At 39.7% G+C, this 13,743-nt stretch overlaps 1 protein-coding gene across 3 annotated transcripts in view; it reads left to right on the top strand.

The window, feature by feature from the left end:
- The window catches only part of PPP2R5E (protein phosphatase 2 regulatory subunit B'epsilon), a 132,971-nt gene that overhangs the window by 71,471 nt on the left and 47,757 nt on the right, over window positions 1–13,743 (top strand). For all 3 annotated transcript variants that reach the window (XM_019733634.3, XM_019733635.3, XM_019733636.3), the window contains exon 3: window positions 3,748–3,944. In XM_019733634.3, coding sequence (XP_019589193.1) covers window positions 3,748–3,944 — 197 coding nt within the window. The remainder of the gene's footprint in view (window positions 1–3,747; window positions 3,945–13,743) is intronic.

The following is a 13,743-nucleotide window of genomic DNA, read 5'->3' as shown; positions in this document are numbered from 1 at the left end:
GCTCTCTATTTTTTTTCTTCTTTAGTCTAAGTTACTTCAGAAGTGTTTAGATTTTCAGGTGGCTTGGATTTGGAGTGGGTAGCTTCGAGTTGTTAAAATCTTGTGTTGCTGCATTGTGGTAAAAAGGTACTGCCTGTCTGTTTTCTTCTTTTTGTCATTTATGAGATTTTCTTTATGGCCTAGTACCTGATATTTCTTTTATAAATGTTTCTTTAAAAAGAATATTTGTATCTGCTTCTGGGACTGGTTCCATGGACGTTAAACTTTTATCTTTGAAACCTTCTGGACTATTCAGAAAGTGTTCCTTCTCTGATCCTGGCCTTCCTACCTTTTCACATTCTACCTTTTATATCCCACTGGGAACTAGGGAGACGAGGCCAAAGAGGCCGGGAGCAGCATAGCTATGTGGGGCAATCCAAGGGCCAATATGACAGAGCCCTTTTCTCAGACAATTAAGTTAGGGCATCCTTCAGCATGAATGAAAATTTGTTGCTGTAAAAGAATTGGCTCTGAGGAAACCTCTCCCTCCCTTTTTCATTTGGTCAGTCTTGATTACTTAAATTCTTTAAGAAGAAAAGATCATTTTCGAAGAATTTAGTCTGTGATAAAGGATAAAGCATAGCTTATTGCTACATACATTAGTCTCTGGGGAATGGCTAGAGGTGTGAGTGAGAGAGAGAACGGCTTCAGCCTGATTCTCTATGAAAAGGGCATGTTGGAGTTAATTTGTTGATTTCTTTCTGCGTTCTTCCTCATCTTTTCTCTTTGCGTGTACGACTCTGTTCTATGGACTATGATATTATTCTGACCCTTCACAGAGCTTGAATGTTGCGCAGTGGTGAAGAGTCCAGGCTCTGGAGCTCGTCTGCCCGGGTTTGAAGCCTTCCTCCACTGCTTGTTAGCTCTGTGACTGGGCCAGTCACTGAATCTCTGTGTCTTGGTTTTCCCATGTGTTAAATTGGGAGTAGTACCTACTGCATAGGGTTGTTGTGGGGATTAAATGAGCTATAATAATGTGGACGTGCTTAGAATTGTACCCAATAAATATATCCAATCGAATTCAATAAATGTAAGCTATTGTCATTGTTCCATTAGGTAGGTAAGTAGCCTGCTTCACGTTTGTCTATAGATAGTACATCAATTTTGGATAAATAAAGACCTAACTACCTAACATAAAAAAATGCACTAAATGTTAACTGCCTGAGTTTTTTAAATAGCCAAATATATGAATCTCTTGAGTATTTATTGCAGTGACCGCAAAGATTAATTGTTGTTGTCACTGCTTAAATACAGTTTCCTTTTCTGAGGAAAGGTTATCATTTGTAGATGTTTTCATAATTAATATGTGCCAAGTTACAGAGTTCTTCATGGTCTGGTTTTTAAGATTTATTAAAGTTACTGTATTAAAATAGGATTAATTAAAATTTCTCCTGAAAATTTTAACTTTAATGTAACATTAATAAACTTTTTCTTGTTCCCTATACAGCATCAAAACTTCATTCAGCTTCCCATATAGGGTCTGATTTAGAACTTAGAAGACTTTAGTCATTAACCATAATGCTCCTGTGCGTGTAATTAGCCATTGGTTAAGGATATATATAGTCATGTTCATAAGTAGCCCCGTTTAGTTTTTGTTGATTTACTTATTTTAAACAGTGCAGCAAATAACAATTAAAGAGAAAGTTTGATCTGACTGAATTTAGTTCTTATAGTCTAAAGCTAGATCTTTTGAAAGTGGGTAAGTCTAGGGGCATAGAATGAGACATATCTCATGGCTTAACTCAAATCCCTTAGGCCTTTGGGGACCTATGGGGGTGAGAGGTGAAACTCATTGGTTAGCAACAATTTCTAAATTTATAACTTGTTTTTTTTCCCTCCTCAAAGATTTTATTGGAGAAGGGGAACAGGCTATTATTGGGGAACAGTGTGCACTTCCAGGATTTTTTCCAAGTCAGGTTGTTGTCGTTTCAATCGTAGTTGTGGAGGGCGCAGTTCAGCTCCAGGTCCAGTTGCCGTTGTTAGTTTCCATTGTTAGTTGCAGGGGACACAGCCCACCATCCCTTGTGGGAGTTGAACCAGCAACCTTATGGTTGAGAGGACGCACTCCAACCGCCTGAGCCACCGGGCTGGCCCTTATAACTTGTTTTTGCTGAGAGTAGCAGTGATGCTATATACCTTCAAAAATAATTGACTACTTCTTGTTCCCTTCCATCTGGTAGAGAAATCCTATGCTTTCAGTGTCCTATCCATTCTCATTTAGGCTTACTCTAAAGTTGATGTCAACATAGGCAGTGTTTGGGGGGGAATTACCCATGAGGTCATGGGTACTGGGGCTAGCACTTGGGTTGTGGGATGTGAGGAGTCGTGGGCTTGTGGAGAGGAGTCATGTGGACCCTGTGAATAGAAGCTTAGCCCTCACTCTCTTCCCTGGGGCTGCTGGTGGCTGTAAGATGGGTGCTGTTAACTGTTGAATTTACCTCCACCGAGCAGGTAGCCTATGCTTTGATGCCACTATAAAGCATTTACTTGCAGGCTGACAACTAAGGGTGTTTGCAAGTGACTGGCCAAACATTGTTAAAGTCCTTCTTGAATAGTACAAAGGGAATATGAGAGTGTGGTTAGAGACCCGGGCACGGTGCCCAGCTCCATAACTCATTCATCGTGGGACCTCAGTGACGGCTCTATTTTTCTTTTTGCAAAATAGAGAATAATAATATAATGCCACCTGCTTACCTCTAAGACTGTTTTGATGATTAATGAGTTAATCGCCTTGGATGAAAGCAGCTAAGCTTACTCTGGTCATAATTGCATTGCCTTTCTAGGGAAGCTCCAGTTTGGGGGATAAAATAGTGGAAAGAAGATAGCAATGGAATGGCTATCTACAACTTAGTTGGCATGTTTCAAGTTTAACTGTAGATCAAGTTTCCATTCTAGCTGTGGATTTTAACCTAAAATTTCTACATATTTTTAGAAATGACACCAAACCAAATGCTTGACCTGCTGTTTGTGAGAAAAGAACAGATGTTTATTCTGAGAACATATTAATAATGATGTTAGTAGTTTTCTCCCACTGTAATGGAAGCAGATGTGTCAAAAGAGAGAGCATAGATTTAAGTAGAGATTGCTCTTATTGTCCCATTACTGATGTGCTCTTTTGAGAGAGTTGGTATTATTTCATTGTGTTGATTTTTCACGTTTCTTTGACAGTGAAACCTTATAGATATCAAGCCAAAACAAAACCAAAAATATAAACACACACACACACAACAGTTGCTTTAAATACCAAGGATGTCAGCATGAAATTAAAATGAATTGACTGACATTTCTGCTTTGAAGTTTTTTAGTAAAACTAATTTAAACCAGCAGTGAAAACTTCTGGCTTTTACCTTATAATGGGAAATTTGACCTTTTTCGGTGTTTTTGGCTTAAGGATGTTGACATTGGGGTGTTTTTGGTTAAAATTTGCTTCAACTCTCTAATGGCTCTTGGGATTTTGGCCAGTCTTTGGTTGTGGAATAGCAGTGCTGTCAATTCTGATGGTACCATGTAGTTTTCAAAGACAAGGTCTGAACTAGTGGATATGGTATCCCCTCCTGCCCATGTGTAACTGTTTAAAAAAAAAACGAAAAACACGGTTGTCATGTGATTCTTATTTTTTTGAGCTTGCTTTTGAAGTAACTTTCACAGAGAATTCCTGTTACCTAGAAATTGATGACAGACTTACACCATTTCCTTTTTTTTTCTTAGACGTTCCATCCTCAGAGCAGCCTGAACTGTTCCTAAAGAAACTTCAGCAGTGCTGTGTCATTTTTGACTTCATGGACACGCTATCTGATCTTAAAATGAAAGAATACAAGCGCTCCACTCTTAATGAGCTGGTGGACTACATTACAATAAGCAGAGGCTGTTTGACAGAGCAGACTTACCCTGAAGTAGTTAGAATGGTGAGTTTCTTTTTTTCGCCGCGGACACTTTTAAGCACCTTCCATAGCGACTCACAGGTGTATTTATTGCAGAGTCAGGTCACTGGCGGTCACCTCCACAAAAGAGAGCCAACCTCCTGAGAGCTAAGCACAAATAGTCGGCACAGTACTAGAATTTGAAGAGCATTCTTTCATGAGAATTCAAATCCAGAACTTTTCATCTACAACAGTATTGGAGAAATCAATGACTCAAACTATGAAGCCAAGATCGCCAGGGTATTATTACTGGATTTCTGGCACTGGGAAAAGAACAGACACAGGAGAATCAACGAAAGTTTTAGATCTGTGTTTGAAAAATATTCTAGCCAGTTGGATGTCTTGATTTTTTTTCCTTCCTATTCATTGTGGTATATTAGAAATGGCTTTAAGCTTAATAAAATTGTGATATATAGAATCTAGTTAAAGCCTCTCTTGGCTTCATTAAGCTAATCATTCTTTATCATCTTGAAATCGGGGTGATGTCTTTTATTATTTTTGAACAGTTTTTGCACTTTGTGTGATTGTTAGGAGTTAAAAGAAGCAGCATTAGCATAATGCAAGTAATTATGTTTTTATTGTGTCAATAATTATATTAGTTTTTCAAAAGCTGAGCCAAAATATAGTTTTCTGTTAGATTTCTGGGGGAGGATTGCCTTTCTTTGGCATCCTAGAAGATCTTGGATCTGTAGAGTGCATTCTATTTGGGGGTGGGGGTTGGGGGGGTAGGGGCTGGTTTACTAACTGGTGAAATTGTGTTGCAGAGATGCAAAGGGGTCAGTGCATATTATCATAACTTGAGAAACTGTGACTGATATGTGAAGGTCATTTCAAAACAAAATTCAATATGTTCCTCAGATCCATATCTGAGTGTATATCACATTTTTGTTAATTTACAGGAATAGAGTATAGAATGTTTTGTAGTTATCTATTAACGTTGTGGCTCTTGAGCAGTGGTTCTCAACCAGGGGCACTTTTGCTTCCCAGGGCACTTTGGCAATGTCTAACAGACATTTTTGGTTGTCACAACTAGGGGTGGGAGGGGGAGTGCTACCAGCATCTAGTGGCGAGAGGCCAGAGATGCTTCTAAACATCTATGACGCACAGGACAGCTCCAACAGCAAAGCATTCATTACCTGGCTCTAATGTCAATAGTGCCGCTGTTGAGAAACCCTGCTCTGGAGTTTGCATGCTGCCTCTTAACCTGATACGTAGCCTCTTCTCCAGTCCACCTGCCTTCTGCAGAGGATGGTCCCTTGGTTTTAACTTCCTCGTATCCTTAGCCAACAGAGGCATCCACTGTTTATAACTTCCTCCTACATCTTTCCATGGATAGTCCATGAAAATGTCAGCATATACAAGCGTATATGTATAAATACTGTTTTTTGTAAACACAAATGGTGGCATAGTATACACACTCTCTGTACCTTGCTTTTTTCACTTATCAATATATAATATATATCAGTACATATAAAACTGTCATTCAGTCTTATAGCTGCATAATATTTCATTGTGTGGATGTACTATAATTTATTTAACCAATATCCTATGACTATCCTTGTATAGACATCAGTATGCACTTGTGTGAGAACATCTGTATATTTGCTGATTTGTTTTTAATAGCCTTTCTTTCCCCTGCTGTTCCTGGACCTTCGTGTATTCCCTGCCCCCCCCGTCACTAATTCACTTTCTTCCTTTCCGTTCAAGACCTGGCTTAACGTGCTACCAGTTCCTGAAAAACCCAGACTTTTTTCCTTCCTTCAGTTTCTCAGCTTCTTGGCAGCTCCTCCTTTTAGATTGGGTTGATTTTTCAGCAAATTTGTTCATTTGCTGCTTTTTAAAAATCCTTTCACACATTTGTCTGATTTTTCTCAGTAGACTGTAAGCACTTCTAGGCAGGAGCTATGCCCTGCACATCTCTGTGGCCCCATAATGCCACCTAGCCCAGGCCTACCTCGACTTGGTTGAATGAGTAAATGAATTTCCTTTTGAAATATGAGCATTTCAGGCTCTCAAGTCATGATTAAGCTATTGAATGTCATTGGATTCTACTCAGTTTTTAAACCAAATGTTTGGAAAAATCCCAAAATTCTTTCATTCTTATGAACCAGCTTGGTTCTAAACCAGCTTTGGTCTATTAAAGGAGACCATTTTCTCTTCTCCTTTACCACCTCCCTCCACACCCCCCCATCCCCCGTCCCACCTTGCCAAAAAATTTTTTAAAAAGATTTCTGTCAGTTGTGGTGAATGTGTATTTAAAACATACTTGAGGCCTATCTTAGGAGGTGTTGAATTTGTAGCATGCATGGTATTCTAGGGCATTAGAAAATTAGCTTTGTAGGTGGTAGTTTATGGTTCTCAAAGGTATAATTTATTTTTCACATATCATGATTTGTGAAATTGCTAACTACTAATTTTATGTGGTTCTTCAACTACTCAGGGCATTTACAGAGGAGGAGGTAGTGTGGTAGAGTAGAAAGGACTTTGGAACCACACAAACCTGGTTCAAGCACCAGCTCTGGCCACACTTATTCTGTCACCTTAGATGGAACCCTCCATCTTTGGGGCCCTCAGTTTTCATGTGGTGCTAAGAGGTACGTAGGATTGGGGGGAAGTTGGCCATAGTCACTCTTACCCTGTGCCATGAATAGTCCACCAAAGTAAAATTGTTATGCTTTGTTTGTACATCAAGGTTCTCACCACCTCAAATATACATACGTACAACCTAGTAAGCAGAGTGCTTACCACCCTATAAGCAGGGTTGGAACCAAGTTCCCACTTGGTGACCTCTACTCCCTTCCATTTTGCCACCTCTGAGCACCTTGTACATAGAAATTTTGGTGCTGCTACCGCTCACTTTCCTTGTGTGTCATACCTGCCTTTTGGTATTTTGTGGGAATTTGCGATGATGTTTGAAGCTCTTAGAACAGTCCTAACACATGGCAGACATTCAATCAATATTATAATATTATCATTGTGTTTTGATAATTTTCTTAGTAGATACTTGATTTTATAATCATTGGTGGATCCCAGAGTTCCTGTTTGTGGACTTAAAATGCTCTGCCAGCTAGAGATGTTGTACCCCGTTGTCTCAGTTGTTCTCAAATTCTCTAATTCCAAGATGACCCTGCCTGTTGAACACTCCCCACCTAGTCCTCTTTCCTGTTACAGTAAAATGAAACTGCTTCATTAGGATTAGTGAAGGAAATGGCAGTGCTTTTAATGAAATATCAATGAAGCGATAGCGAGGTTTTACAAACTAGGACAAGTAATGACTTAGGACATGTTCTGGTGTCAGCAATATTACCAAAAGCTTTTGATCCAACCTGGTGTGACCTCTACTTTGAGAGTGGCTATTCCTGTTAGGGGAAGGAAAGAATGGCAGATAAAAATAATCTATGAGTTGTGGAAGCCATTTTTAGCATTTAAATGAAGTCTGGATACCACCTACACGCTGCTAGAATTAAGAAAGAAAAATAACTCTTTATGTGTAAACAAAATAAACAATATAGCACCTAACTTACCTGAGGAGTAGTGTGGGGGAGTGGAAAGTACCCTAAACACAGACTGTGGAAAGCCACTGTCCTCGTTGTTTACCGTCCACTTAACTAGTGGTGTGATCTTGGGTAAGTATTTCCTCTCGAAGCCCCAGTTTCTCCTGTTATAAATGGAGGGACTTCTGGTGATTTCCCACACCCTCAGGCACTGAAAACTACCAACTTTCTCGGTCAACACAGCCTAAGAAATTCAGAATGGGTTCTGCCATTCTTAGAGTTGAGAAACCTTTGTCCAAAGTAGTTGCTTAGGTAAGTGGTTTGTTGCACGTATTTCTCCTGGGGTCATATCTGATGGAAAAATGAACAGCAGGACTTCTAGTTCCTTTAGCTTTGGCACGTTCTGCTTTGCAGCTTCTCAAGTGTCAGGCTTCTGTCCTTGAGTCAGTATTTTTACCACATTATGCTCATGTTTTCTTTTTCATTCTGTTGCCATGCATCCATTTGAAAGATTTCTTAGAATTTCTGGCTCTCCCAGTAATCTTGTCTTAATTTATTTTATTCAAACTCAAACTCTGTGTATTTTATATTCTTTATATTCACATATCTTTCTTTTCGAAAATGTCTCAGGGATACTTCAGATGTGAGAGATGAAATCTCTCTGGTGAAGACATTGGTTTAGTTAACCACAGATAATGTTTATTGAATGACTTAGAACCATACTTTTACATTTTGATGATTAAAAAAAAGGCACGACCCTGTTCTGTCAACAAACTCACAATCAGGTAGAGAGGATACTCGTGTGAACAAATAATAAGATAATGTCATATATGCATAAATAGAAGTATGTACAAGGCGAGGAAGGAGTAGAGAAAGGGTGATAAATGGGAAGTAGGTAGGGGTGGTCAAGGAAGGCTTTACAAAGTGAGTAAAGCCTCAGTAGGGTGTTAAAGGTGAATACGTGTTTTCCAGGTGCTGAAATAGTGTTGAAATGAGAAAGAGAACTACATGATGCAAAGGAATTCCCCAACACAATAGATTCAGAGAAACACAAATAGTGCTGTGTTGTTCCAGCATTGAGAGAGAGGGACTGAGAGTGAGTTGGGGAATGGGAGGAGGTGAATGGTGGCAATTAAAGATGTAGATGTGAACCAGATCTTGAAAGAACCTCACAATGGGTAACCATTGAAAAGTTTTAAGCAGTTGCGTGACATGATCAGATTTGTATTGTAATGGCAGCAGGTCAGATAGATTGGAAGGGGCTGAAATTGAAGACAGAGAGGACGCTGTTGTGGGACCACTGTATTAGAGAAGTTGTGGGGGCCCTAAACCAAGCACAGGTGTGGAAGTAGAGAAGGAGAGGAAAGGATGGCATCTGAGACTCACTTAGGAGATAAAATGATGCCACTTGGCATTTGTGTGGATGTTTGTAGTGTGAGAGAGGAAGGGGTCTAGGATAGCTTTGGGAATTAGGTAATTTGTCGTACTGCTGTTTGAGGAAGGTACAGCAGGAGGGAGAACAGGTTTTGGGTGGAGGCTGAAGAAATGATTTTTGATGTGCTAACTTTAAGGTATGGGAGACCTAGATATGGAAAGCTGGAGATAGAGATTGGTAATTATCTGCATGGGAGTAGGGCAGGGAGAAAAAGAAGTGATGGGATTCCAGGTGATACCAGGGAATTGTGCATTATCAGTACAATGGTACAGGTGGGAGCCAGTGGGTTGAGGAGTGCGTGAAATAGGAGGACGTTGAGATGATGACCGTAGATAACGATTGCACGTACAGTGGTGCAATCTTGAGTGTACTCTTTTGCTTAGAGTACAATGCTGTCACTTCTCTCCTGCAGAAAGTATACCTTGTCGCACTTGTTGTTTGCTGTTATTGTTTTCATATTTGTTTTTATGACTTGGCTTTTCTTGGTTTCAAAGTCTGCCCCACTCCTAACCTGTGGTTACGGGTCTCTATACCTCAAATTGTAGAATGTGATTTTTCCAAATCTAATATAATTTTAAGATAAAATATGTTGAACAATTTTTTCATCTGTTCTATTGAAGCCTTTCCTTGAGCCCTTTATATTGTTTCTTGGCCACCACTAACTTTTTTTTCCCCACTCTCAAATTATACCCTGTCATTGGGTTAGCTGAGTGCTTTATCTTTTGTACATTCTTTGATTTAACTGGATATCACAACTCTGGTTATCCTCTCAATAGAATAATATGGTTTTGAAGAAAATTGTGAAGTTGTAATGAAAGGTCTCAGAGTCTGCCTACACAGACACTTAGAGGAGTGCTTTGTTAATGTCACTACATAACTCAGTTGGCTGAAGGACAGTTTCTTTTCATACAATAACAACTATCTAAAAGTAGCCTTGGGAACAATAGCTACCAGCGGGGAATATGAAATTTCCATTTTTCATCTTCCTACATTTGATAAGGAATATAACTACACAACCTGGCCAGAATTTGCCTTGGAGGTGACTCTTCAGACCCAGTGGAGATAAGATGTGAGCCTTTGAGCGGAGCTGCAAGGCGGTGGAGGTGGACTGCTTACACGATTGGAAATATAAATACTGGAAGAGAATGGAGTGGTATCTGAGAAAGTTATTTGGGAACTGAAGTTACTGGTAAATTTTGAGGATAGGGACCTGAGAAGTAAATTAGGAAGTAAAGAATTCCTTGGTACTTAGAAAAGAAATGAAGGTTATGATAATAAAGATTACCAAAAGACATTTTTAGAATGAAATCAGAAAGAATTCACTGCTCAATGTTAGGAGAAGATTGTTATCATTTGTCATTTACCAGAGGGTGGAGAAACTGGCAGGCCCTTTGTGCTTTCCTTGATTACCATCTTTAACTATCTGTGCTTCTTTAGTTAATGCTCATTTAACAGTATTCATTTAGCATCGTAGGGTGTCTACAGATTGGTTTTCGTGGGGTTAGTGGACTCTCTGATGTTGACTGCAAAATTTTGTGTGTTTTTGTGGTAAAAGATTTGTAGCTTTTGATTAAATGTTCAAAGATATATTGGACTTCAAAATGGTTTAAGCTTGATTTTACCACGTGTGCAGTGGTCTACTAGATGCTGCTCTGTTGGAAAATATAGGATGAGATTGAAAAGGAGCAGGGACTTCCCATTTATGGCAGTAACCAAAGAGGAAAAATGAAGTCGTTAGAATGATTTCACCAAAGAAGCCCACTGAGTCTGGAGTTCTCTCTGTGGTAAGGTTTCTGGTAGTGAATTCAATCCTTAAATACATGCCTGACACTTCAGATTTTCTATTTCATCTTGTGTCAGTTTTGGTAGGTTGTCAACAATAGTTACATAGTTTAGGATTGTAGTCAAGTACTTAATCCTGAGATTCTTCACAAAGGTGTGTACTAATGATTCTTAACCCTTTTTCCTGCCCTACAACTCCCTCCCAGTATCTAAGTGCATGGTGATTTGGGGGGGTGGGGAGGTGAGAGGAGCCCAGGAGGAGGGGTGTGTCATTCAAAACTCTGTTCCACCCAAACTACAGTCCTTGAGATGATCCTGTCCCCCAAGTCCATGGGCTGCCTCCATTCCTCTTCTCTCTGTCCCGCCATTAGAAGCAGGAAGCTCTATCAGCAGACAGGGCATCCTTAAGTTGCTTGATTAGCCTGAATTTGCAGCAAGGGAGTTAGATGATTGGAACATCCCTCTAGCTCCGTGATTGCCCCTAATCCTTGGAAGCACTTATGTGTGTACAGCCCACTTTTCCTTTGTGTTGTCTTTCCTGGATTGGTGGTATAGACAGGCAGACCTGGGCCTACTCCTGCCACTTACTTAGCTGTGATCGTAGATGAATCTTAACCCTCTTAAGCTTGTTACCCCATTATAACTTTATGTGGTTGTTGTAATGTCATTATTATCATCGTCATTCGTGGTATACCACCTCTACCACTTCTGCTAGACTTTTCTTTTAGATGGATTAGTCAGTTTTTCTAGTTATAACGAAGTCTTGCTAGCCTGACAGCTTTTTTGTCTCTTTAAGATGACTTTCCATATCTTTTTTCCTGACTGTTGGTTTTAAAATTAATTCTCTCTGGGAAATTTTATTTTCAGTTCTTTTTTTTTGTAGGACTCTGTATGTAAATCTGTATATGTTAGTGTGTATAATTATATGTATATGTACATATACTGTCCGTAGTTAACCTAAATGGACATTTTCTTTATATACTTGTATATTCGTGTCCATACTACATTAATAATTTACCATTTCTCTCCTGCTAACATTCCCTCTTAAGGAATCTTGACAGGGATTTTACTGTGTTTAGTTTTTATTCAAATGTGCTAAGGAGCCGTTTTTCACTCGGGAAGCAACTGAGCTACTCATGATTGCTATTTGGTTCATTTACAAGCTGTCCTTCTGGCTTAACTGCTTTACAGATCGTTCAGTTTTCAATGTACTTAAAATTGACAGCTGTGACTTGTCTAGCGCTGATCTATCCAATACTGTCATCTCACTATGAGGAGACTACTTCTACTCGTCCCCTCACTCCTCCAAGCTGGCAGGATAAGTCACAGTACTGCATTCAAGTTTCTTTTTCTCTCTCACCTTTTAATTTAAACTTGAGACTGAAATTATGGTTATAGGTATAAGGACTTCTGAAAAATCCATCAAGAAAATGGATGATAAAATGGTTGGGAAATATTGCCTTTGGTGGGTCCTGGGTAATTCTAGCACTCGGTGCTAGTTTATATGGTTCAGCTGTCTCTGTACTGAGGTGAGACAGAAATGAGCGGGACTTACTGTTTGATTGTCTAAGGAGAGAGCTGGTTACACTACAGTGGTGCATTATTAGCAGGGGAAAAAAAATCACGGAGAAAAGATGTGTCCTCAATGTGGAATTCTCAGAGACAGTAATGCTTGAGGCAAGAATTTGGCAAGAAAACAATGAGCAGGTCATTTCCAGGAGGTAGTTGGCTACTGACCAATGTGAAAAGCCAAATTTGATCTGTACATGAAAACAAGAAATATGCTATCCAGTGACTTCTGCAGAGGAAGTTGCCTCTGGAAAGTAAGGATAAGATAAGGGACTTTTAGAGTAAAAATGTCATTATAATGATGAATAGAGAATGGTGGGGGTTGGCTGAGCAGTGGAGAAGGGAAAACTGGAAAGACCAGGGCCTAAGGCAGCAGGCAGATCCTGGGCAAGGAGAAGCATAGCCAGGAGAGTAGGGGTGACACATAGAAGAGGGGATGTTTCTGAATAAAAATAGGACTGCTTATAACTCTTTGGTAAGTTGGAGAACGGGTTTATTTTTTAATACAATGGATAAGCAGCCTATATTGGAGAATGTTTCCTAACCCTTCAGAATGTAGGTAACAAATGGATTAGGAACTGGACAGATAGTGTTAGGTACTAAATGGGCTGCTTTGAAACACTGTGGGATTTCCCTTTCTGAAGAAGTTAAGGCCTTTGTGAGAATAGGGTAGAATATTCTGGAATAATGTAGGCCTCTTTCTTTTGTGGGAATTTTTGGCTTTTTCTTCTATAAAAGAAAATTTTTGTTAAGCTTGGACACTAGAGAAGGTCTGGAAAATTGAGTTTTGTATTTGTACTGATATTAGGTACTAAGTGGGGAGTCCGTTATGCCCTATTCTGGAAAGTGGGAGCAGTTATTTGAGGGGTAAATTAATCGGAAGGCAATGATCTAAATGCACATTTAAAATAGAAGCTAACAGGGTTGGTGGGCAGTTCCTTTTTCTAGAGCCCTCTCTTGGTTTCTTTCTGGGGAACTTACATCCACACTCCTGCCGCGCCCCCCCCCCCCCCCCATGAGGCCGACAAGCCTCACTGAGGCCTGTGAGGGAGGGCTGTCCCGCCCTCCCTTGTAGTGGCCTAGTTATGAAGCAGAACTATCACGTAAGGAGCAATGTTAATCTACGAGTGTGGTCAGATGTCTTCAGGTGTGGTTTTGTTTTCATTACTCACCAGCTAGCTTAGGGCTTTGTTTTACTAATGAATGGTCACAGAGACACAGAGAGACATATACACCTACACAGAGCAGGGGACAGTGGCAGTTTTGGTTTTGTTTCCTGATTGTTTTTAGTGATTTCAAATAAGAACATGTATTCAGTAGCCAGAAACGAACATCAGGAGCCTCAAGTAGTGTGTGTGTGTGTGTGTGTGTGTGTGTGTGTGTGTGTATTTAAATTCAGAATCAAGAGGTTTAATTTTTCTCTTAGCATTAGCTGATTCTGAACCATAAAGTGGTCAAAGCAGGTGTTAGAATATATGTGTTCTCAAAAAAGCTGTGTGATGTT

This window comes from Rhinolophus sinicus, chromosome 3 (genome assembly GCF_057876585.1).
Source record: "Rhinolophus sinicus isolate RSI-liver-muscle chromosome 3, RSI-T2T, whole genome shotgun sequence".
NCBI classification, from domain to species: domain Eukaryota; kingdom Metazoa; phylum Chordata; class Mammalia; order Chiroptera; family Rhinolophidae; genus Rhinolophus; species Rhinolophus sinicus.
This window is presented reverse-complemented; position numbering and strand designations above follow the sequence as displayed.